Here is a 27635-nt window from a genome sequence, read left to right as displayed (position 1 = left end):
CGTAACAAAAAAAAAACAATTAAAGAAAAGAGAATTGGCTCCTAATTGAGCTATATTGATCTGCTTGAATGGTATGATAGGAAACATCTACTCTTAGTGGTCAATATTATGAAAGAGTACATTTGTAGTGTAATGAAATCCATGTAGATGCGAATATAACAGGGGAATCGATTCAATGATAGTAGATTAATTGGTTCGGGAGGTGAGTAATGTAGTTAAAGATATTTCAAACTCGACCCTCAGCGGAAACAGATTATTTGAAAATTATGCAATGACAAAAGACTTTCTGTGCATTTTTTTCTTTTCTGTTTATTAATCTTTTCTTTTTGATTAAACCCAACAACTATAGAATGTCAAATATGTGATCGCTCACGTTATTTTTTTTATGTGTTCGTTTCTTGTACACAGTGTTGTTTGTTTTTCAAATATCTGAAATTGATAAATGTCTTTACTTAAAAAAATGATTTGTCATTAAATACTGAAACTTGATATTGCATTTTTAGATATTTTAATATAGAGAAACAAAAAATGCAAGAAAATTGTGAATATCCTTCTAAAAATCAAATTAAACCTTGGATAAAGCAGATGATGTCATGGTGAAACAACCAAGTAGCTTGTGGGTAATTGTTTCAGGTGTATTAGTACAAATATTGTTATATCTTAAATGAATATTGCTATAGCATACACACGTATATTCATCATTGCTGATAGCACTTAATATTAAATATAATTTCCTATAAACTTATTAACCTAATACTAGTTTCTCCCTTACTTTCTTCTCTTCCTCTCTTCTTCTTACTTTCTTCCTTAACTCTAAATTAAAATCATATACTAAGTTAAATCGGAATTAATTGTTGCATGTACATTATTATCACATATACACCGTGTCACATCAGCAATTATATCCGGTGAAGCGCCATTTATCAATTTTTGTATGGCAGATTTCACACGTGCTGCTTTATTAAATTTCTATTGAAGAATTCTCCACAGGTATTCCACGTAGCTCTCCGTAATACTTATAGTTAGTGATATTTGTGTTTATAGGTGATTATACAGCGTGTTTGAAAAATTTCTTGAACAATAAGAAATCATTCGATGAGTGCTGAAAGTCGGTCGATGATTAAAATTGTGAAATACAATCGACTACATTCTTGAGGTTTGTTTGGCACGGTTGAGATAGTTCGAAATTCGTAAACGATGTGACAGAATAATAAGTTTCAAGATGGTTGCCTGTAGTGGATTTACATCCTACAATTTCACGTTAGTCGATCTGTTTTGAGTGTTCAATGTGAGTTTCATACAAAATTTCGTAAAGAACGCAACCAAAGCACTCTATTTGCAATTGGTATAATCAATTCGGAACAATAAGATGCATTTGCATGAGAAATCGTCTGGTACGTCTTCCACTTCTGAGGCAGACGTTGAGAGAGTTTGAGTATTAACATAGCAAGAGCTAGTTTTGAATATATCATTATCTACATTATTTGGTGTTAAGTGATCACACGTTTTGTGTCATTTCATGAGTTTTGCAGTAACATTTTTTCCGACTTTCAATTGATGACCTTCCTTGCAGAACTCTGGGCTATTCGCACTGGCTTACGACATGCCATCGCGAACAATAATTAATGTTTTGGCATCTGCAATGATAGCCTTGGTGCCTTACAGAGTCTCCAAGACTCGATACGTTCGGCTTGGATTCATAGTTATATCAAACATCAACTTAACATTCTTCAGGATAAAGATCAACGAGTTTTAGCTCCTGAACGTTTTGGAATAGTTGACAACACTGCCGCCGACACTCGCTAAGTAGGAAACGCAACATAAAAGAATCATAAACATTCTTATCCCAACAGCGACACTACAGGTGCATCTCTGGAAACAACGACAACGAGAGTGGTATCGATACCAGGAGGAACCACGTCACAGCAAGGGCAAAGACTATTCGGTTCTTTTGCCGCAGCTTACAGCTCGCCGCTGGATCACCCTGCAGGTTGGTCGCGCAGGCATGTACTCTTTCCTTTGTATCTTGTTACTGCACAAACATCGTATAGACTGTATCAACAAGGTTATCGTACTACACCTCTGTGCTACTGTAGTCAAGACGAATTGAACTTATCTCATATTCTAGTGCCAGTTGGCAGCCGCATACCGATCAATCTTATCCGCAGTTATTCATCACTTTCAATATACGAGCCCTATTTCGGTTTCTCTTCTACTTTCCCAGAGAGTTCGCACTGTCATCTACCTCTGGGATACGTAATTAACAAGGCAAAAGCTGCCGCCTAAAGTTCCATTACAAATATGGGAAAGGTTCGAATGCTTGTCCATTGAAACATAATGTTTTCCTGTTCGTCCACTACTGCCAAAGAGGTAGGCGTGGCGTCAGAGAAAATTTTACGTAAGTATACATAGGCTCCCAACTGGGGACCGGACAAGAACATACATTATAACACACAACAAACAAATAAGCAAATAATTTACAATTCAACACAGCATAAGCTATGGGATATGACGACGAAGTAATTGGAGATACCCATACAATGTGTCATTCATTACTCATTATCACCGTCTCCTTTAGCCTAACCGGCATAATCGTGGGACGTAAAACTCAAAATTTCATTTCATTTCACCCATACAATGTATCCCGTCAGAATTTGTCTAACTCGTTTTGACTTTAGCAATAAAGTATCAAGGACAAGTAGAAACAATCTTTAAATTTCTGTTATCAATAGTAAGTTGGTTGTTGTCGAAATCAACGTGTATACCCAGAAAAAAAGACAGCGTGTAGGCTCCAAAACTGACTTAGTAACATTAATAACCCAAGTAGTTGAATAGAATGAATAGCTTGTGTTGCATCGGCTGGGAAACCAATCCTGGCCGCCCGCGTGGAAGCGAGCATTCTATCATCATCGTGAGCAACATTTTTTGGTAGCCCTGATATAAGTGTCCACGCAGTGTGAGAATATGCCTTCCACATCTTATTCGATTTGTAGTGAACTAATTTAATCTAAACATTCTCATCTGCTTGTTACTGAATTGCCGAGCAGCTTTCTGTACCGGAGCATCAATGTGTTCGTAGTTTGTGGGAACTGACCCTAATATAGGGAAATTTCGTATATAGATTTATAAAATGTGAAAATTAAATGAAATTGTTGCATTTGAGTGATTGACCAATATAAATGTTTAAATATGTCTTTGTTCTTCAGAAATAAACCAATAATATAGCAATAATCTGTGTATGTGTGTGTGTGTTGTGTCTGTTCAGAATTGCATAATTTGCGCTCATTTTTGGTTGGGTGTATTTTTTTGTGAAGGAAAAAGTAAAAAGAATAGAAGCAAAAGGCAAATGAATGAAACATATTTGGTTGGTAGTTTCTTTATTACTAAATGCAGCTAAATTAATCTTGTCACACAACTTCTTTTATAGTAATTGGACACTGAACAAAGTAGGGAAAATTTGATACGAAAAAAGAAAATGTTATGTCAGTCGAGGGAAATTTTCTTGAGGAAAACTAAGAAATATGGATCATTAGCTGAAGAAGAAGAAAAAGAATAACAATGGATGAATGTGTGGTGAAAATAAAATAGCGAAAAAAAAGGCTTTTATTTAGGAAGATCTGATTTAATATACAGTATGGAATGAAAACTTTACTGCAATATTTTAGGTACTTGGAAAAAAGCTGGCCACATTTCCTGAATGCCACTTCTTTAAATACTTTCTTGCCTTTAAGTGCAAGGGTTGAATGTTATAGTAGGATGTCTGACGAGTGTGAGCAGGATAAAACAGAAGTTTTCAGTACATCGAGACCTCAGTTTGGTAATAGATTCTTAAAAGACCCAAAAGATGTATTCCAACATAATGCTTGGTAAGTTGTTCGCTACTTTTCCTTTAGATAGCCTACTAACAAGTAACATTGAAAATAGCACTAAAATTGTCATTCGTATCAGCGATGATTTTAACCCTCTTTATTGTCTTGTACTTAGGTGGTCGAATACAGTTATATGAACCGATTAATTTGGCCAAATTAACGGGGTAGCGCCTGCTCTCTTCAGACACAGGCCCTCCTGCTTCGCCTCTGCCCTGATTCAGTTACATAACATTCTTTTTTTTTTTGTGAAACCTACCTATCAGTTTAAATTTTTAAGTTGGCCCATGTTTTATGCACTAGTTTTTAGAGTATATGTCCAAGCGCTGTATTTATATACAGCCCTCGTGAAGTGAATCTGCACTCAATAATGCAAATCATTCACGAAACATTTATAGAGGCAGTGCGAGGGTTAAAAAAAAGTTCGTAGTTCATGCCCATTATACTCTTAGACGGAAAAGTTCTAGAATACTGGAGCCCCCAGATAGGTTAAGGTGGGTTAGTAGTCATGTTGGTTCTCGCCTTATCAAAGGCTAATACTTAATTCACATAGTAATGCCGAGCGAGCGATAACGAGTGAGGTTGGGTTAGTAACCAGGTTGATTACTGTCTTTATTATGACTTAATGAATGTGGACCAGTGTCAGAATGGATAGATCCGTGACGGTTTACACTATTATAATTTATATCAAACAAGTATGTCACGATGTTGTGAGTGTTCAGTGAAATGTCGTCACACAAAATGTTGGGAACCACAGCTGTACTTAATCATTTAGTTAATTTGGATACATTCTAATTGCGGGGGGTCAGAAATTTATCTTAAGAACTCATACTGTTTTGTTACCTATAGCCTAATTTTGGTTTGGTTAGGTGAGGTTAGATTAAGATACATTACGTTGTATTTACCTTCATGGTTTGTATTGGGAATATAGTATACATGAAGCTGCATCAGTTCCCTAAGGAGCAGGACGCTCATACGTTTAGGGATTATTCATTGAGTATGTACGAACTTACAAAGGGGGTAACAAAGCGACTCATCGACTGATACGAAAATAAAAAAGAACGTACCTGTACTTTATATCTGCATGTGTAGTGCCTTTGTACTTTATCTATGACTATGTGTGTGTGAGGGGGGGGGGGATTTAACGCATATCGCATGTCTTGTGCACATGGATACTTGTTATTATTGCACTACGTAGAAAATTTATGGTATTTCATGTAGAAGTGGTAATAGAACACAGAAGAAACGCAGATCAGGGGGGTTCTCACGTATACTATTACCGTGTGAATGAGTCGTCGGTCTCTCCAGTTACCCCGATTTCTTTAAGTATTTTCAGAAATTTCGTCCAATTGACCCGGTCGAAAGCATTTTGCTAGTCGATGAAGCACAAACACAATTCTTGCTTTATATGAAGAACTCGTTCTGATATAACTCTCAATCCAGTAGCATCTCCGGTGCCTTTTTCTTTCCGTAATCCAAATTGATCTTCCTCCAACATCTCTTCTATCGTACTTCCCAGTCGCCTCTTCAGTGTGCGCGCAATGTCCTTTCTAGTGTGGGAAATCAGGCTAATAGTTCTGTGAAAGCTGCACTTTTTTCTTAGGAAATGCAATCATTATAACATCAAGAAAATCCTTTGGCCATTCTCCACTCAGGTAGATCTTGTTGATAAGTGAAGTCAGTATTTTCATTACATTGTCTACTAATCCCTTGAGCAAATCTGCCGGTGTGTTGTCGTCTTCAGTGGCCTTTCTCCTTCGCATGTCTTCGATTGCTTGTATTACTGCACTTTTCCATGTACTGTGTCCTTTTTCTTCACCATCTATCTGTTCCTGCTTCGATCGCAATATCTTTGAGTGGTTCTTCTAATCATATAGATCTTTTATGTATTCCTCCCAAATTCTAAGGATTCTTTGATACTCAGTAACTACATGATCTTGTTGATCTTCAATTCCAAAAGTTCGTATACTTTTGGTAGCTTTTCCTCCTGTGCTTTCTGATTCATAAGATCATATCTGCTGCGTCGTTGAAGTACGATTATTTCTTCACATAACTATTATATGTTTTTTCTTTAGCTTTATCCGTCTCTCTTCTCAGTTCATTATTCAGTCTTCTGTATTCTTTAATGTCCGTGTTTTTCGCCTTTCTGCATTCCTCCATCTTGTTAAGCTTCGCTTCGGTTACCTATGATTTTCTCACCGTTTTTTCCATCCTGCCAGTGTTATTGTTGAGTGTGTCAAGAAAAATCTGTTTATCTTTTCCCCAACTATTTTCTACATTGGCGTTCATATCGCCCATTGCACAGAATTTTTCTTCAGTCTCTTCTTTCAGATCACTGTCCATATTTCTTAGTCGCTCTAGTTCCATTTTCGATTTCTCCTCCCATTTTTCTTGATCGATTTTAACTGGTTTGCACTTCCGTCATTAGGAAATTGTGATCCAAATTAATGTCCGCTCCCGGTAGTGCTTTCACGTCTCGTACAGTATTCCTGAAACGTTACTTGACAAGAATGTAATCGATTTGTTAGCGTTTCTTATCTCCTGGATTTTTCCACGTATACAGCTTGGTTTTCCTTTTCTTAAGCCACGTGTTCATCACTATTATATCATGTTGTCTACAGAACTCGATAAACTTTTGACTCCATTCGTTTCTTCTACCTAGTCCAAATGGTCCCACTACCTTATTCGCAGCTCCTTCTCCTACTACGCTGTTGAAATCTCCCGTTATTATGGTGTTGATCTTACCTCTTCCCTCCTGAAGTAATATTTCACTAATCTAATCATATTGTAAAATTCTTTCTAGTTTATAAGGTAGAGCAAAATTCGGCATACGAGAGATTGGACTTTCACATCACCTTTTTATTACAAAATTCCTCTTAATACAAGTATCTTACAGTAAGCAAAGTTTCCTCTAATATGTAGGTAAATAAGTGAAAGGAATCCAATGACCAGGCGTCTTAGGGCTTTGTTGGTTAGGTTACTTTCAATGACCGGGCGTCTTAGAGAGGGAATGAGAATTTGTTGGTTAGATGCAGGGTTGACTGCTTTAAACCAAGGTTTATATATATATATAAATTTAAAAAAAAAACGAAAAATGCTTTAAATCGTATGAACTTCATGGTGACGTTTCCACATATCAAACCATCCGCATTACGTTTATCTACTTTTCACCTTTTAATCAAGGGGTCCCGTGTTCAATTCTCGGTCGAACCACAACCCATGTTTCAAGTGTAAACCAAGTAGCGATTCGAGGTGTCCCTTTAAGCGAAAGTCTTCTCCGTGATAACCTTGGTATTTCATAAGGATGTTAAGCCTAAACATACGAAATGAAACCAAATTATATATTTCTACTTGAATGAATGCCTGTTGTTTTATAAAGAAGCCAAGCTTGCTTAAATATATCGATAGAAATTGGCAAAATTTATAAACTGCCTACGTAGCTTCCAACATCAACTTGGATTTGACTTTGTTTTAATTTTATTGAATGATATCTACATACCAAATTTGTAATTTAATACCTCAGTTTTAGCGTACCGGTAGTGATTATGATACGTTGACCTTAAAATTTTACATACAAATACATTTAAAGTAATAACAGGATTTTCCCAATGGCTAAGGCGGGAGTTTCCCGATTTATATATAATTCTGTATAATGTTTTTACTTGTGTAACTATTTATCTTTTTGTCCTTCTGAAATGACTCTTGACAATTATATTAACAAGTAGGCCTATGTAAAGATCAGTACAACGTATTTTTATCAGGAGTCCTTCGTGAGTGAGTCGGCAATCGCATTTGTGACCAATTAGTTCCGGTTTAGTGTCCAAATGGACAATTTCTCTTGGATGTAAGTCGAGAAGCGGTTTGGATTCCGCTTTAAGCTTATGTGACCCTTTCCAGCATAACTTTGTTGTTGCATAATAACACCAAGGTGAAACAAATTAATTTATGTCCATATCTAATATAAATACATAGAGTAAATTATTTTTAAAAAAAAAAAAAAAAAAAAAAAAACTGGTTTAAACCAAAAAAACCGGGTTTAAACCAAAAAACCGGATTTTTGTTTTTTTCAATAAAAACCATGGTTTTTGCCAATCCAGGTTAGATGCCTCTCAATAACCGGACTCTTAGAGAGGGCAAGGAGCCCAATGACCAGGCGCAAATGGCTTTTAGTAGTTTGATCAACGGGGTACGATTGATACGTCTTAAGGTGTGCACTCCTCTTGTATACCAAAATGTTGCTGGCTGCTGGCCCCTGCGTCACATTTCAAATATTTGCGGTGATGGATAACGTCCTCTTCGTTGCTGTCGCCTGTAAAATGTTTGTTTACTGCAAGCACGTGTAGTAGACACATTGTTGCACCATGGTGTTGAGACATGTGACAACCTTACACTATATTACTTCTACACCATTGCCATCATGGTTGGTTTTTGGCATATACACTAGTATTATCACGATATCCACTGGTTTTGCACCTAACTTTACAAATATCAAGCGGTCAGTGCAGCATTCCATTTTGGTTACACTTCTTGCTTACTTCGTTCTTCATTGCTATCGTGACACCATTTTTGACCTTATCGCCACCCAATTAGAATATTCTGTAATTCCCCGATACTACCTCACCTTTTCCTGGCCATCTCACTTCATTCAAGCCCACGATGTCCACTTTACATTAGTCCATTAAATTTTAAATTTTCAAGTTTACCTGCACGTCGTACAGTTCGTACGTTCCAGCTTCCCATGCTGAAATGATCTCCTTTAATGATTCTTCCCGGAGTAATCCCCAGCCGGGGATCCGAGCGGGGGCTGTTTTAGCTCCGGAATGTTTTACCTCAGGAAGAGCCATCATTATATTTATTTATTCTCCTTCTTCGTCCTTACTGGGAAAAAGATAATGTGGTAGTATTCCCATTTCCTTTCCATATCTCCATGCCGTTAACCACCTTGTGGTTCATCCAACATTTAGGACAGTTTCTCCTCCTAAGGACAATAAGGTGCCCTGCTTCCTGCTCATCCGCCCTCCGAGAAGGCCGTTGGCACTTGATAGAGCCTGACTCCTTATCCCGGGAGTCGGTTGGTCCCTACCTACACGTTTGCCGCGCGGTTTCTCCCGCTAGGAAGTGTAGGTTGGGACTTCCCCTTCGTTTAGAATGAGAGACGAAGGCTTTCCTCAAACCTCTCCAGTACTTTTAGAAAGCAAAGAAATTATGTCTTATGTTTAAAAATCTGCAGTTATGGCAAAATAAATTGTTACAATGTCAGTTTATGTTATAAAAATGAATGTATTCGTTGTATTTTTATGTCGTTTATTTACCATAACTTACATTAAAAGCGTTGATTTGCATTGAGAATTGTAGTTGTGAAAGTATTAATAACCACATATCAAAACGATAAAAAAAAAAAAAAAAAAAAAAAAAAAAAAAAAAAAAAAGCAAGCAAGCTCAAATCGTAGAAATATCAGTATCGGAGAAAGTTCATATTAGAACTTGATAAGCATCATGCTATACAACACATAATTCACTTCTTGTTCCACAATATCACAAGTATTTTCTTGAGATTGTTTACACCTCTATATACACACATACATTTTACCGTCTGTTAGCATGCGTTTGAGGTTCTACAGGATTGGCAGAAACCATGGTTTTTATTTTTTATTTTTTTTTTTAAAGTTTTTTAAGTTTAAACTTTTTTTTTGTTTAAATAATTTGCTCTATGTATTTATTTCACATATGGGCAGAAATAAGTTTGTTTTGCCTTGATGTTATTATGCAACAACCGGGTTATGTTGGAAGGGGTCACATACACTTAAAGCGGAATCCAATCGCTTCTCGGCTTACATCCGAGGGAAACTGTCCTTCATTTGGACTCGAAACCGGGACTAAATGGCCACAACTGAGACAGGTCTGCCGACTCCTGATAAAAATACGTTGTACTGATCTTTACGTACTTGTTAATATAATTATCAAGAGTCATTTCAGAAGGACAAAAAGATAAATAGTTGCACAAGTGAAACCATTATACAGATTTACATATGGACAATTTCAAAATACTACAGTACAGAAGAACTAATTTAGCCCAAGTTAGTTCACTACGATTTTTATTATTCCAAGTTAAAGAAATACAACGACTTAATTTGCATATCAGTACGAAAAATGAATAAAGATACGAATTATTTGAGTCCACTTTGACCCATTTATATATAAATAGATACCAAAGATACTTCTGATTTCAATAGATTTCTCTCGTGCAGTTTGTATGACCCCCACCCCACCCCCAAAGTACGGCATTTCGATGTATTTTATCAAAAGTACACACAATTAGAACGAGACAATATTTTGAATTTTTCTTTGATTGCAACTGCATAATAATAATAACAAACTAGAAAAAAATCACATAAGAAACATTCATAAACTTATACAAAAAACTAAAGTTGCTTTTGTAGTATAATCCGATTGAGTAATGAATTAGGAATTTAGGTCTGAATATAATACAAATAATATACGGGAGTGAAACGTGATAACTCACAAATGTGTGTCCATCAAGATTTTACGAACACTTACACTTTTACGAACATTTTTCACTTTTTGGTTTAAACTTTTTTTTTTTTTTTTTTTTTTTTACTAGCTGGTTTAAACCAACCAACCCTGTTCTTCTATGAATGAAACAGGAGCAAATTTAAGCACTTTCCAACCTTGGGATTCATACACATCAACCATGCTTTCCGAGTATTTAGAGTATTTAGTTCGTCAACGGTGATTCATTGTTCGGTAGGGAGCATTAAATTCCACAATCCGCTGGTGATCTAGATTTCACTATAACGACAAATAATGTAACTTGTATTTCCAGTTGAAAGGTGAACTTATTAAGCAATCATAAAATAGCGCACGTGGCCAAAGATCACAATAAGTGGCATTTATTCATGGATTTCGTGTAAAAATGGCAAAATATGACATTTTGTCATTACCATCGGTCTTTTCTCATGATATACAAAGAGTGAAAAAATCCACGACAGGACCGAGAATCGAACGCAGCAACTACTCTCCGAGTTCGCTCCCTGAGAGGCAGTCAGAAGGTCCCCTGAATTTCGTTGTAAATATTTGTTATCACAATATAGGTATACATTTACTTAACCGTCTTAAAAGTGGGCTCCTTGAGAACACACATTTGTTCCACTGCTCTTGCCATTGCTGGAAACAACGCTGAAAGTCCTGTTTTGGTATGTTCTGAAGTCCAACCGTCGCGTTAGTTTGGATGTCTTCTACGGTGGCAAAATGCCTCACAGAAACGAACATTCCCCTTCTCTACCAGCCTTCCTACTATCTGATTAAGCACCAGTAAATTTCTTGTTCTTCCTTAGGATGAAAACGGGCCTGAAAGGTAACTGTTGTGACACCGGAAAACAGGACTTTCAACGTTGTTTTCAGCAATGCCAGGAGCGATGGAACAAGTGTGTGTGTGTTTTCAAGTAGACTATTTTGAAGGCGATTAAGTGAATGTGTACCTATATTGTGGTAATAAATAGTTCTCAAGAATCCTATTTTGAAGGAGATTAAGTGAATGTGTACCTATATTGTGGTAATAAATAGTTCTCAAGAATTCTATTTTGAAGGAGATTAAGTGAATGTGTACCTATATTGTGGTAATAAATAGTTCTCAAGAATCCTATTTTGAAGGCGATTAAGTGAATGTGTACCTATATTGTGGTAATAAATAGTTCTCAAGAATTCTATTTTGAAGGAGATTAAGTGAATGTGTACCTATATTGTGGTAATAAATAGTTCTCAAGAATCCTATTTTGAAGGCGAATAAGTGAATGTGTACCTATATTGTGGTAATAAATAGTTCTCAAGAATTCTATTTTGAAGGAGATTAAGTGAATGTGTACCTATATTGTGGTAATAAATAGTTCTCAAGAATTCTATTTTGAAGGCGATTAAGTGAATGTGTACCTATATTGTGGTAATAAATAGTTCTCAAGAATTCTATTTTGAAGGCGATTAAGTGAATGTGTACCTATATTGTGGTAATAAATAGTTCTCAAGAATCCTATTTTGAAGGCGATTAAGTGAATGTGTACCTATATTGTGGTAATAAATAGTTCTCAAGAATTCTATTTTGAAGGAGATTAAGTGAATGTGTACCTATATTGTAGTAATAAATAGTTCTCAAGAATCCTATTTTGAAGGCGATTAAGTGAATGTGTACCTATATTGTGGTAATAAATAGTTTTCAAGAATTCTATTTTGAAGGAGATTAAGTGAATGTGTACCTATATTGTAGTAATAAATAGTTCTCAAGAATCCTATTTTGAAGGCGATTAAGTGAATGTGTACCTATATTGTGGTAATAAATAGTTCTCAAGAATCCTATTTTGAAGGCGATTAAGTGAATGTGTACCTATATTGTGGTAATAAATAGTTCTCAAGAATCCTATTTTGAAGGCGATTAAGTGAATGTGTACCTATGTTGTAGTAATAAATAGTTCTCAAGAATCCTATTTTGAAGGCGATTAAGTGAATGTGTACCTATATTGTGGTAATAAATAGTTCTCAAGAATTCTATTTTGAAGGAGATTAAGTGAATGTGTACCTATATTGTGGTAATAAATAGTTCTCAAGAATCCTATTTTGAAGGCGAATAAGTGAATGTGTACCTATATTGTGGTAATAAATAGTTCTCAAGAATTCTATTTTGAAGGAGATTAAGTGAATGTGTACCTATATTGTGGTAATAAATAGTTCTCAAGAATTCTATTTTGAAGGCGATTAAGTGAATGTGTACCTATATTGTGGTAATAAATAGTTCTCAAGAATTCTATTTTGAAGGCGATTAAGTGAATGTGTACCTATATTGTGGTAATAAATAGTTCTCAAGAATTCTATTTTGAAGGCGAATAAGTGAATGTGTACCTATATTGTGGTAATAAATAGTTCTCAAGAATTCTATTTTGAAGGCGATTAAGTGAATGTGTACCTATATTGTGGTAATAAATAGTTCTCAAGAATTCTATTTTGAAGGAGATTAAGTGAATGTGTACCTATATTGTGGTAATAAATAGTTCTCAAGAATCCTATTTTGAAGGCGAATAAGTGAATGTGTACCTATATTGTGGTAATAAATAGTTCTCAAGAATTCTATTTTGAAGGAGATTAAGTGAATGTGTACCTATATTGTGGTAATAAATAGTTCTCAAGAATTCTATTTTGAAGGCGATTAAGTGAATGTGTACCTATATTGTGGTAATAAATAGTTCTCAAGAATTCTATTTTGAAGGCGATTAAGTGAATGTGTACCTATATTGTGGTAATAAATAGTTCTCAAGAATCCTATTTTGAAGGCGATTAAGTGAATGTGTACCTATATTGTGGTAATAAATAGTTCTCAAGAATCCTATTTTGAAGGCGAATAAGTGAATGTGTACCTATATTGTGGTAATAAATAGTTCTCAAGAATTCTATTTTGAAGGAGATTAAGTGAATGTGTACCTATATTGTGGTAATAAATAGTTCTCAAGAATTCTATTTTGAAGGAGATTAAGTGAATGTGTACCTATATTGTGGTAATAAATAGTTCTCAAGAATTCTATTTTGAAGGCGATTAAGTGAATGTGTACCTATATTGTGGTAATAAATAGTTCTCAAGAATCCTATTTTGAAGGCGATTAAGTGAATGTGTACCTATATTGTGGTAATAAATAGTTCTCAAGAATTCTATTTTGAAGGAGATTAAGTGAATGTGTACCTATATTGTGGTAATAAATAGTTCTCAAGAATCCTATTTTGAAGGAGATTAAGTGAATGTGTACCTATATTGTGGTAATAAATAGTTCTCAAGAATCCTATTTTGAAGGCGATTAAGTGAATGTGTACCTATATTGTGGTAATAAATAATTCTCAAGAATCCTATTTTGAAGGCGATTAAGTGAATGTGTACCTATATTGTGATAATAAATAGTTCTCAAGAATCCTATTTTGAAGGCGATTAAGTGAATGTGTACCTATATTGTGATAATAAATAGTTCTCAAGAATCCTATTTTGAAGGCGATTAAGTGAATGTGTACCTATATTGTAGTAATAAATAGTTCTCAAGAATCCTATTTTGAAGGCGATTAAGTGAATGTGTACCTATATTGTGGTAATAAATAATTCTCAAGAATCCTATTTTGAAGGCGATTAAGTGAATGTGTACCTATATTGTGATAATAAATAGTTCTCAAGAATCCTATTTTGAAGGCGATTAAGTGAATGTGTACCTATATTGTAGTAATAAATAGTTCTCAAGAATCCTATTTTGAAGGCGATTAAGTGAATGTGTACCTATATTGTGGTAATAAATAATTCTCAAGAATCCTATTTTGAAGGCGATTAAGTGAATGTGTACTTATATTGTGGTAATAAATAGTTCTCAAGAATCCTATTTTGAAGGCGATTAAGTGAATGTGTACCTATATTGTGGTAATAAATAGTTCTCAAGAATCCTATTTTGAAGGCGATTAAGTGAATGTGTACCTATATTGTGGTAATAAATAGTTCTCAAGAATCCTATTTTGAAGGCGATTAAGTGAATGTGTACCTATATTGTGGTAATAAATAGTTCTCAAGAATCCTATTTTGAAGGCGATTAAGTGAATGTGTACCTATATTGTGGTAATAAATAGTTACAACAAATCCTGGGAACTTCTTGACTGTCCTTGGTATATTGTATCACTCTTGAAGTCAGTGCGCAGGTACTCAGATCACTTAGTCTGCACTACAACTCTAATTCAACCCTTAGAGGTGTTCTATAATATAAACACTGGTTGTTCAAGCACAACAGGATCTGAATGGTTAAACACCAATGTGAAGAGCAATAGAGTGTATGGTTGTTCATGTAGCGTAGTGGTTAACGTGTCGGCATTTTAAGCCGGAGATCTGGATTCGATTCGTGGATAAGTCGTGCATTTTTTCACTTTTTGTATCTAGGGGAGGCCGGGGTAATCAGAGACAAAAAAGTATTCTTGCACTTGCATTCATTTCTTGAGGATCTAGAAAAAAATATATGTAATTGTACTAAAAAAATGAAACCTGCTGATGTATTAACACATTTTTCCAGTTGCTTTTTCACACCAAAAAAAAAAAAAAAAAAAAAAAATCGCGAAAAATTTTGTTCAAGTCAAAGTCAGTATCTCTTATTACCCTAAGCAGTAATAAGAAACAGGGCTCTCAGTACTCATACACATAGAATAGAAAATGAGTAATGGTTTAAAGAAAAATCTTAGACAATTCTGAACAACTTACTTTTTTCAGATCTGAAATATGTACATGTGTTCCCGAAATATCAAGATTTAAAAGATGAAATTCAATAGTTCGTTCGGAAAATGTATTTGCCTATGTACTAAATATCAAAAATCATTGAAACAAAGTATAGTTGCGTTTTACGGAATCTAGATACATCATGGATAAAACTCATACTACCAAATAAAAAAGAATGCTGACAAGAAATTTTCTAGAAAATGTCGAAAATCAACATAAAAAGTGCCTAAATTCTCAATGGAAAAAAAAAAATCACCGCATTTGAAAAGTAGTTTTAGCTAACTTAAATGGATTGAAAAAGCTATTTAATTGTAATCATATACGAATAGAACATTGAAAAATATTGTAAATCTATTGTTGTCCAAATTTTATGTAAAATGTAACCCTTGTAAAACTACATTTTCGAAAAATATGCAAGATGAATATTAAACCTTTTACGATGTACAGTCGAACGATCGTATGAAAAATATACAAAAGAGTTTGGACATGTCATGCTAGCCTGTGTAAAATCCAAGTTAATATTAGAAACCTCATAAATGTAATTTAAACTTTAGTGTTACATAATTATAGCAGGTAGGCCTTATTAATTATCTTAGGCTGGACCACTTAAACAAACATAGGAAAAATGTATAGGCCAAAAAGAGCTCTTGGCATATAGGCATGAGTTGAACAAATATTAAGAATAATCCTACAAACACCTAGGCCTACCAAAAGAAGAGGAGTCATATTTAATCTTTCTGCTTTGGTTTCAAAAGTCCTTTTTCACTTTGCTATAAACAGAACGAATTTTTTGGAGCTATCCTCTGGAAATCTGGAATGGCCCATTTTCATTTCCATCCAGTTTGATAGGTCCATAAAACACAAATTTGGATGTCACTGTTTGAATGTTATCATAGCCAGGCCAATAGAAACCACTTAGTCCTCTTTTCAAAAATTTAACCTTGCACGGTCCTTCATCTGGGAAAGCAATAACCCATCCATTATACCAGTCAAGATCGTAGTACACGGCTAATACATTTCTAAGCAAGATTCTGCTCTGGTTGGATCAATTTCTTTTGGCAAACTTTCACCAGTTGATGATGAAATTAGTTGATCCAAAGCATATTCTCCACTGTCACTATCTATGCACAGACTCTGACTGGATTGCCAGAGTAGGAATATTCCTATTTACTTTCTATATACAAAAACTAGCAGGTTATACTCGTCACATGCGCTAAATAATCATAAAGTTGAACTGGGGTAATAAGAGACAGCTGTCTCTTATTACTCCTTCAAAATTTCTAAAAGGGATAATAAGAGATGCCCTCAATTGACCTGAAATGCAATGTTTCAGCATTTTTCAAAATTTCACATCAATCTTCATAATCTTATTCCCAAAGTTGCATAGCAGTCATTTCCACATTTTTAACTCACTTTTCGCAATAAAATTTTATTTTAAAACAATTACGAACTTCTATGGTAAGTTCAAAGTGAAGGTAGTTTTTCATAGCGTGACAACAATATAAAAACTCATATTAGTTCATGAGTGTAAGTGGGGTAGGAAAGTAAAGGTATTGACGTTGCCATTACTTATTTTTGTAATAATGTTGGTTTGATATTTAGGGTATTTTTTGGCTCTCTTATAACTCCTGTCTCTTATTACCCCGGCCTTCCCTAATTAAAAAATAACAATTATAGAGGAATTCGTCTGATATAAAAACGGTTGTTTTTCCTGTTTATTATTAACGACGACTCAGTTTGGCCTGGTGGGTTAAAATTTGAAAATATATTATCGGACTTAATTAATAGTTTCCAAGACGTACTTTTGAAGGAATTAAAAGAATGTTTGTGGGCTTCCGTGCTTTGACAGCATTTAATAAAGCAAGTGAAGTTTTGTCAAGATAAGAAATACACAATATTTTGTATTACATGGTTTATACATGTTTAAAGTTAATATTCTCTTAACCAATTTCTTTTGATTTTATTTATTTATTTATTTGCCAATATAATTCCAGTTACAGCTGAATGCCAGTTTACACTGAAATATCTAACGAATATCTTTCTTTATCCTTGCACTCCAGAATACTAGCCGAAGAAGTTATGACTGACATCGTAATATAATTGGAATAAGTAGAGAAATTATTTTCTGTAGACGTAAAGTAATTATTTATACCTTGCAGGGATAATGTGCAATGGAATGCAGAGCAATTGAATTTAGCAGAAGCCAAAGTACGTGAGAACTCAGCTATTCTCCTTAGCAAAGAAGAGCAGGAAAATTATGAAAAAAACGCTGATAAATATTGGGATGAATTTTATGGAATTCATCAGAATCGGTGAGTCGACTTTCACTTTATTTGCTCATTTGTAACATTTGTAATGAAACTAGAGAGACAGAACATTCAGATTTCTGGAAGTAGGTTTTTAAGTTTTATTTTATTTCATAATAAAAACCTGTACGTATAACAACACAAATTTTCGGTTTTTGGTTCTTCATGATTCTCGAATTGAACTTACCTTTGTAGTATTTCCCTATAGAATACTCTATCAATATACAATCAATAAGTTTCTTTACAATATACAGCTTTGCGATGAGAGAAGATTCATATCTTAATGCATGTACATAGAAGTTTCAGCGATTACTCTTACTAGATTCGTCAAATCTTGATTATTTTATGATACTGTTGCAGTTATGAGAATAAATATAAGTAATGAAAAAGTGTACGTTGAAACTCTATGGTATGTGATAAAATTTTGCATGATAGGAAGTAAATTAGCACGCGTATGTTGTAAAAAAAAAAAAAAAAAAAAAAAAAAGTGTTAATGAGAATGATAAGGAGGTAATCCGTTGTTGAGGAAGCGCATGATGTATTGCATTAAGTTGTGGTATTGATTACTCGAATTATAGCATTGTAATCCACATTTCTCACGCATAATAAATGGTTTCTCGTTAGTAGCGAAGTAAACTATGTTTTGGAGTTACTTTTTTGGTGTTCTGATTTTCAAGTAAGTTACTGTTAAAATATCTTGTCTGAGTTGTGGAATCTAATTCACGTTTATACCGAGACTGCTGTTTTGCGAAGTCCGATAATACCAGGGTAATTGTTACCCAACACTTCAGAGGTTCACACAGATCTACATGCCGGTGCTAATCAACATCTTCAGAATATCTCTGTGAAGGATAACTAATCTGACATGCTGTATATCGTCATGGCATCGGAGAGAAGTTTCAAACTATAACCAAACTAATTTTATTATCTTGTCTGATAAGAATATTATATATATACAGATGGTGATCAGAAAAATGGAAACACCTGTAGTTGGCAACACGTCAAATGTATGGGTTGGCAGTGGTGTCGTGGCGCCGGACCGCTGGTGGTTGTGTGTTATGTTCGGTCTCCACACTACGTCAGGCGCAGTGGAACAGCAGTGTCTAGTGGCTGCAGCAGACGGAAGTAGTGTAAAATGGGAGACCTCTCAGATTTTCAAAGAGGGCAAATTGTTGGTGCGCAGTTATGTGGAGTGTGACGGCAGTGGCTACTGTGTTAGGTGTGTCGCCTGGAGCAGTGTCGAAGGTGATGACGGCCTACACAACACACGGGAAAAGCACATCGGGGAAGCGGAACAGTGGGCGGAAGAAAATCATGAGTGACAGGTCACGCCGGGTATTAAAGCGCATTGTCACGCAGAACCGTCGTGCCACTGCGGAGCAAGTGACGGAGGAACTCAATCAGCACCTCCCCACCCTGTTTCGACAGTCACAGTCGACAATCACAGGATAGATTAAGAATTACAATACAAGAATTCAGTTAACTATGGCTCCATTTCTCACATAACCACTTGCAAACATCTGTTTATATTTCTCTAATATAAGGTTGGCAGAGATTCTTCTAAGTGTATATGTTTATTATTTCATTCACTATCCACAATAACTTCATGTCCTCTCAGCCTGACTCTTGTCGACCTTAAGGGATCTCATGTTGAAAGACTTTGCACCCAAAGAATACTTTGCTATAATTTTTGTGCCGAGAGGTACAAGAATTTCAATATTTATGAGCGTGAGTGTGCATAATATTTTCTTCTTTAAGTTTAATTGTAAGACCTACATATCCATTTGCGTAGTAATAGCTAACTGAAAGCAGCAGCGAGTACATATAAGTCACGGAGAGACACTGTTCCATTCTCTTAGAAAATTAAAGAATCATACACTAATTGGACATAAATGTATATCATGTTCATTTTAATGCAAAAGTTAGAAAAAGTGTTACAATGAACATCTGTCGGCTGTAATTTGTATGGGTAGGGCATGTCCTCCAAAATTTGATTTCTGCAAATTTTTAAAAAAGCGTTCTTGAGAGAGACTATTTTAAGTACGTAACCAGCAATACCTTCCGAAGTATACCTTCACTTCAAGATTATCTTCATTATATTAAATGCTCTTAATCTGGTGCCTTAGTCATTTATGAAATCTACACCTGTTTACTGGAGCATTTTTCGACAACTATTCAAATTCTTTTCGTTAACAGATATAAACTCTTAACCGCAGTCACAAAGAGTGAAACCATGCAAGGAACCACCAGCATAACAAAATCATCATCTCTGAAAAATTCGTTTATACCTGTTTGAACCGTTTATTGTTCACAGAAATTCAAGTCTTGCGTCTTTTATTCCCTATATTTTCAACTTAGCTTATGTAATACTAAAACTGACGGACTAACGCAAAATGGACTTACGAAATCTCGGTTAGCTTATGTAATACTAAAACTGACAGACTAACGCAAAATGGACTTACGAAATCTCTGTTCTCTTTTTTTAAAAAAAAGATATAAAATAAATGAAATAGAATTTTAAAAAATTGGAGCAAAATCTAATCTATTATATAGATATTACTGTGTGAGACTACATACTAATTTGACGTTTTTCTCTTTTTCGTTTTTGTGATCTGTATTTATACGGGATCGAAAAGCTTAGTAATTTATTTTGTTAATTTTGTATTTGTATATATGGGTCAATCTATATAAAGTGATCCAATGAGAGTTGCTTGGCTATATATATATATATATATATATATATATATATATAGGCCGTGTCCAAAAGTGCATAGTGCACACTTCGAGGATACACACTCGAAGTCTACTAATGGAGTGCACACTAAATAGTGTACACTTCGTCAAATTAGCTTTTGATCCACACTTGTTTACAGTGCCTCATGGTGATGGTATATGGAACATTGATAACAAAAGAAGGGAGAATTTTGCGTACTAGATTCTTTATATATATAAATGACTTAAGAGTTTCATTTATGTATGCCAACAGCTTCAGCTTTGCCGTATCTGCAAATATTTATCAGCATAAAAACCACTAAACTCTTGGCGATCTTCTATTTTATTGGGCATGCTTGCGCGAGGGAATATTTATTAATCCCCCGGAAGAAAAGTAGTACTGGTGGCTAGGGCGCTGATGACACTGTTGCGAAGTAGCTTAGGAATTTTATTGCAGGTGAAAGTAGGCAATTTGCAAGAGCGTTAAGACACCGAAGGTACCAAGGGGAGGGCTATTTACAATAATGTGGCTCAAAACTACTTTGGGAGAGAGTTCATATTGAGTATAATTCCTTTATGTACGGTAGATACACAACAATGACACTATAATTGTCGTCGTTCTATTGCATTGTTTGAGTTACAGGCATACTGATTAGACTATTTCTACCATATTGTGCTAATGTTGAAGTTCTTTATATGTTACTTTTTCTTTGTGAATCTATAGATTTTACCCGTAAATCTTCAAGATAATGCCTCCATATTCTTAATCTACACTAAAAGTTAATACTTACAAGGATGGTAAGGAAAGAAGTGGTGGAGTTGAGCAACATGAGGACCAAAATTTACAGGAAAAAGCTATTATGTCAGAAATACCAATTTATAAGGATCACGTGTACTCAAGATGGATAACCCTAATTAAAGTAACATGTTAAAAAACTATTATGTCAGAAATACCAATTTATAAGGATCACGTGTACTCAAGATGGATAACCCTAATTAAAGTAACATGTTAAAATATATATAAGATTACTATCTTATAAGCCCGCTTAAATTTAGTTCTTTACATTGTATACCCTTCAACATTTGCGTGCACTGCACTATGCTTTCGGCGCCCTACATCTTTCTTGAAATATACCCGCTGTCTCTCCTACATACTTCCCACTACGAAAATGGTTACTCAGTAACGAAACAAATCCCCTCGTCCAAATATAACCATAAAAGCTACTATTAACCTAATAAGAATTTTATGAAAATTAAGAGACGGTTTTATGAAAAAATACAGTATGCAATGTAGTGGCTCTCATTGTTCAACTATACGGAAGGAATTATTTGTTCATAATCAATTCATAATGGGTACCGTAATGGGATTATATGAATTAAAAGGAACGCAAGTCTTTACTTTGGCCATTTCGTGCAATGAATGTTCAATGAACCGATTCGTAACTAAGACTGAAAAGAACGTGCCCTGCGAGCCTGTAGCCTGCCTTCACTCGCTCGGCAATAATGGGTGAATTAAATATTAAACTTTGGTACAGAAAGAAACCAACCTAGTTACTAACTTATATATATATATGAGCTAACTGGCAAGTTCTCAAAACCGGAACCGAAAGATCAAATCGCTGAATCGAAGAATCCAAAAAAATAATAAATAAATAAAAATAAAAGTTAAAAAAAAAATGAAATGGCCAAAGTAAAGACTTACCAAGAGGAATTTGTGAAATCTTTGATAAATGTGGAGAAAGAAATTTTTTGTCTGTATTTCACTTTTGGGCAGCTGTCAAAAATGCAAAATGTATGGTAATTGGTATATTACAGTCTCTCAAGTGCAAGGAAATATGGTAGCTTTGAAAGGAATTTGTTTAGAATCAAAACTACAAAATTAGGCCTATCTTCTTACGAATTAACATTTGCAGCTGCAGCTGTAGCTATAGAGAAATGAATAATCTGGGTATTCATTATTCTATGCTAGAGATTAACATTTTAATTCATACACCATTAAAATTTGTCATTTACGTGCAAATAGCTCCATTACCGATAGTGTTTTTTTTTTTTTTTTTTTTTTTAAATCACTTTGACATTATTGTTGTTCCAGAGCTCCGAGCTTAAGTACGCAAGTGTGCGAACGTAGTGTACATCCTCGCACACTACGTACTATGCACTCGCAGACTTGTGAACTTGGACCTTTTGAAGCACACTAGGTGACGTCAGTTCCGAAAATAAGCGTACTCCGAATGCACACTTGTATCTTTTGGACACGGCCATAGGGTGTTTCGAAACAACACCGACAACGTTTGAAAGGTGATTCCTGACACCAAGATAAGACAAAAAGTATAGACCCAGCTGGGTGCACAAATGCTTCCTTTCGGAGTTATAGGCTGCCGAAAACACGAAAAAATGAACTTAAAAGGTCCATAGCTCCCAAGCTATGGGACCTACCGTAGTCGGGTCAAGACTTCACTTGGGAACTAGTATGTGTCCTATCCAAATATCCATGTTTCAGAATCCTGCGCTACTTCCGCAACAACTTTTATAGAGGTAGTTGGCGAGTACTTCAAATTATATGCCTGTACCCAAACTCTCTCTTTAAAAATTGTTGCGTTAATACCTTAGGATTCTGAAACATGTATATTTGGATAGAACACACATTTGTTCCTAAGTGAAAATTTGACCTGACTCCGGTAGGTCCCATAATTTTGGGGCTGTGGACCTTTAAAGTTATTATTATTATTTATTTATTTATTTTTTTCGTGTTTTCGGTAGCCTATAACTCCGAAAGGAAGCATTTATGCACCCAGATTGGTCTATACATTTTGTCTTATCTTGTTGTCAGGAATCACCTTCCAAACGTTGTCGGTGTTGTTTTGAAACACCCTATATATATATATCATCATTATCATATCATCATCATAGGTATTCTGCCTTTATTGGCAGGTCACTTGCCGCAGCTGTGAAGCTTCCATGCTCCACGGTCCTCCGCTAACCTTTTCGTCTTCGCGTATGATCTTTCTGTTTTAATATCGTCCATTAATTGTAGTCTCCTTCGCTCCCTCCCTCTCTTTCCCGACACCATACCCTCTAGGACGTCCCTCATGATGCAATCTTTTCTTAGGCAATGTCCCAACCAGTTTCTCTTCCTCTTCCTAATAATATCTAAAAGTGTTCTTTTCTCACCCACCATTTCTAACACTCTCTCATTCGTTTTCCGCTCGACCCAACTAACTCTTTCCATTCTTCTCCACACCCACATTTCGAAGGCTTCCAGTCGATTTTCGTCACCCTTACGCAATGTCCACGTTTCCGCCCCATACAGCACAACACTCCATACGAAGCATTTTATGAGTCTTTTTCTCAACTCTTTGTTCAAGGTCCCACAAAACAGACTTTTCTTTCTTTTAAAGGCTTCTTTCGCCATTCCTATCCTTGCTTTTATTTCACGTTCGCATTTCATGTCATTACTAAGAACACTACCCAGGTATCGAAAACTATTCACTTGTTCTATTTTCTCCCCTCCTACTTTTATATTTGACACAGACCCCTTTGTTCCAATCACCATGGCTTTTGTCTTTCTAACATTTATTTTCATCCCATATTCTTCAAAGCCCCTTCTCATTTTTTCTAACATTTTATTGATTTTCTTTTCAGATTCTGCAACAAGGGCCATATCGTCTGCAAATCTTATGCATCTAATCATTCTACCTCCTACCGAAATGCCATCATCATCATGTAGGCTCTTTTTCACTATCTCTTCTAGATAGACATTAAATAGTGTTGGCGAGAGGCAGCATCCTTGTCGAACTCCCCTTCCAATTGCACTCTCTTCCGTCAGTTCTTCCCCTATTCTAACACTTACTTGTTGGTTCATGTATAAGTTTCTTATGAGTCTTCTATCTTTCCATTCCAACCCTATCTTTGTTAGAACTCCCAACAACAATTCCCAATTCACGCGGTCGAAAGCCTTTTCTAGATCAATAAATACAATATACACCTCTTTCCCTTTTTCTATAAATCTTTCACCGATCACCCTTAATAATCCAATAGCATCTCTTGTGCCCTTGCCTATATTATGTTGTTCACTGTTTTCTCCGATTATGTAACATTGTTTACATTACCGCTAATGATATGGTGCATTGCCCTTGTGCTGCAGTGCGTTACATGTATGTATGTATGAGTTATGCACTCTTATTGTTAATTTACATGGTGGTTCAGTTATTTGGGCGTCCGCCATAACTCGTCGGTGTGTTCGTGTGTTTATTGTTTACATTTGTATTTTTCAGTATCCTTCCATTGATGACAATAATATATCTACCTTAAGATAGCAAACCGGTAAGATTGAACAATAAGAGTAAATAAATAAATTTAAAAAAGGCAATTTTCTTTCAAAGATGCAATTTATTTGCAGGTTATAGAAATGATATCTATCTATCTGTCTGTATACTTCTTTTCTGTACATCGCAAAGAAAATTGATTTAATTTATCTTTTGTTATTGATTAAAAACTAACAACTGTAAAAGATCAAACATTTGATTGCCCATCTTATTTTTTTCTGTTTATACGTTTCTTGTTTCCATTGTCGTTTTTCCTCAAAAATCTGAAATTAATAAGTCTTTATTAAAAAAATGATTTTAAAAAAATATATATAATTATAAGTTGAAAAACTAAACTTTGATATTTACTTCTTCATATAAACTTCAGCTTGAAAAAGTGATTTCGATATTGAACGTAGAAAGTAATTTTCATCTATTAGATCAATTAAATCTTTTCGTGCTAAGAGACAGAAGTAAAGAACTGAAGAAAATGATGTTTGTTGCAATGGTTTTTAATAATCCAGTCCTAAGGTATACAAAGTTACACTAACCTCTACAAAGTTACTAATTGAAAAAATGAAATGAAATCTTTAAGTTTAACGTCCCACGCTTATGCCGGTTAGGCTAAAGGAGACGGGTGATAATGAGAAATGAATGAAATGGTGGAATGAAGAAAGTGGGAGGAAACGGGAGAACCCCGAGAAAACCCACGCACACGGTGTTTGTCCACCACAAAGTTCACTTGGCGGGGGCTGGGATCGAACATTACTAATTGACATGCGCTGTTCGTCAAAAATGGCCGTCACTCACAAACAGGCAGGGACTACATTTTTTTAAAACCAGTTTTGTGCTGGTAATACTATTTTAAAAAATTAACAACATTAAAAATGGGCAAGCTGGATTGACCCACATATGTATATCTGCGACTCAAGTTCCAACAAGCGTGTCTTAATGATTCAACGAGTAATAAAATACGAATAGAAAGAAATTTGTGTGGTTTGTCGGAATTTGTAACGGTTTGAAACAAAGGGACATCTTATTTCCGATTATTTTTTAAATTTCTCCTTAGAGTACACGATTTGAAAAATTAAAATGAGGCGTTAGATGGCTTAACAGCGATTTCTCGTGTAAGCAGACAATGTACACCGTAAATCTCGTAGAGGACAATGTGGAGTCAATTCATGATGTAAACATTTTTCTAATGGTATTCCAGGAAATCAGTCTGGAAGTTAATGCAGATAAGAAACAGTACATGCAGATCGTGTAAACCTGAACTTGTGAAACTAACAGAAATATTGTAATCAATAAAAATAAATGTAGGGTAGGTAAGTAAATAACTAGGCACTTTGTAACAAATCTGAATGAACACATCATGTTAATTGCGTCTGTAAGAGTTTCCCAGAACACTTTCAAACATTTGTTCGGTGGCGGTTTTTATCAGGTTAAGACAGTCACACAATAGTGCGTAGACAAGCAATGGGACAGAATCATAATAATTATAATTAATTAATTAAAAAATGTCCTTTATACATCAACATTAAGCTACACACAATTCACATATTTATTATTATTATTATTTTCACAGCGATTTCACCTTTCATATACGTTTCAGAGGCAAATATACAGAGTTTTATCAAAATTTGGTATTCAGTGTAGAGTTTGACCTAGCAAACAAAACACAAGAAAAATCGAACCTTTCCCGCTGGTCTAGTGGGTAGCGCGGCGCCTTTGGTGTAGTGCACGAGGTCCCGTATTCAATTTCTGGTGAGAGAGCAGAAAAAAATTTGAAAATTATTCATTTTTTATTAACCCCTTGCACTGAAATGACGAGTCTAGCTCGTCATGGCCTCCAGGTGACAAATCGCACAATGACGAGCTATTGTAGAATCACGTAGGGTTACTATATTGATGTTTTGAAAGTTATATAATGATAAACTATCGATAATACACTTTTATAACTTCAATTATTAGAATTCAGAAAATAAATCGTAGTAGAAGGGGTTAGTCATCCTTCTCCGTTAGCATAAAGGGCATAACCATGTAACAAACTAGAAAGTTTAATTTAATTTTATTTCATAAGTTTTTATTTATTTATTCACATATTTTAGAAAGTCAAAAAGCAGACACACATAACTTAAGTAAAATCTCAAATTGTAGTGTATTACAGCGTAATAGACTTGAAATTTGTTTTCATGCTTTTACCAGTCCAACGATGAATTTGTTCACATTTATCCGTACACACTGGTGTTGTGCGTAAATAAAGTAGTCTAAATGTACGTAAGGAAAATTTAATCGAGAATATGTTTGGATGTAAGTAATTGAGTTTTTCTTAGATCATTTCCCTTAATTTTCAGGTTTTTCAAGGACAGGCATTGGTTATTCACTGAATTCCCTGAGTTAGCCATGAACAGCCAGGAGATAGCGGCACATATCAGAAAATGTGAAGAATCCAGCACGAGTGAGTGTGAAACAGAAAACAGGACAGATAAATGTGCTAGTAGTGGAAGCGGAGACCAGTATTCACAATTTAAAGTGTCAGAAGAGTTCAGCAAACTAGTATTAAAAGATAATACAGGCAACGATTTACGTCAGAGTGTGGATAATTGTAAAAGTAGTCCCACAGCCAACGAACAGTATCCTGGAGAATCATCTAAAACGAAGATTTTGGAAGTAGGATGTGGGGTAGGAAACACAGTGTTCCCCATACTACAGACACGAAATGATCCAGACTTATTTGTCTATTGTTGTGATTTCTCTACAGCAGCTATTCAGCTTGTGAAAGACAACCCCGAGTATGATCCTAAAAGGTTTGTGAATTAACCAAGAGTATATGAGTGTATGAGTATATATTATAAAGTTCCGTTTGTGCAGGAGCAGGTAGAGCAAATTACAGTCCGGGGTCGTTTCCCACTACCGGCTTTAATTACAAAATCCATTGTAAACAGTATTTTACAGAAATACTGCAATAATGTAAATTCTCTAGTATAAGGTAGGAAGGGTAGGAATGGGTACCACTTCGACCTGACAGTCTCGGGAAAGATTCCTCAGTAGCGAACTGCGTGAGGAGGTATAGGATGCTCTTCCATTGCAAGCAGAGAGGGGTTAGAGATCCCGACAAAGCTCCACTGCAAGCAGAAAGAGAGAGAAAGTTTCCCAC

General features: G+C 35.1%; 1 protein-coding gene across 1 annotated transcript in view; it reads left to right on the top strand.

The window, feature by feature from the left end:
- The first annotated feature begins 3454 nt into the window (after positions 1-3454).
- Mettl2 (methyltransferase-like protein) overlaps positions 3455-27635 on the top strand; it is a 50394-nt gene continuing 26213 nt past the window's right edge. Inside the window, exons 1-3 of the mRNA XM_081741451.1 lie at positions 3455-3866; positions 17316-17468; positions 26833-27285. Coding sequence (XP_081597577.1) covers positions 3640-3866; positions 17316-17468; positions 26833-27285 — 833 coding nt within the window. The 5' untranslated portion in view covers positions 3455-3639. The remainder of the gene's footprint in view (positions 3867-17315; positions 17469-26832; positions 27286-27635) is intronic.

The sequence above is a fragment of the Thermobia domestica genome, chromosome 15 (assembly GCF_964235325.1).
Source record: "Thermobia domestica chromosome 15, izTheDome1.hap1.1, whole genome shotgun sequence".
Taxonomy (NCBI): domain Eukaryota; kingdom Metazoa; phylum Arthropoda; class Insecta; order Zygentoma; family Lepismatidae; genus Thermobia; species Thermobia domestica.
This window is presented reverse-complemented; position numbering and strand designations above follow the sequence as displayed.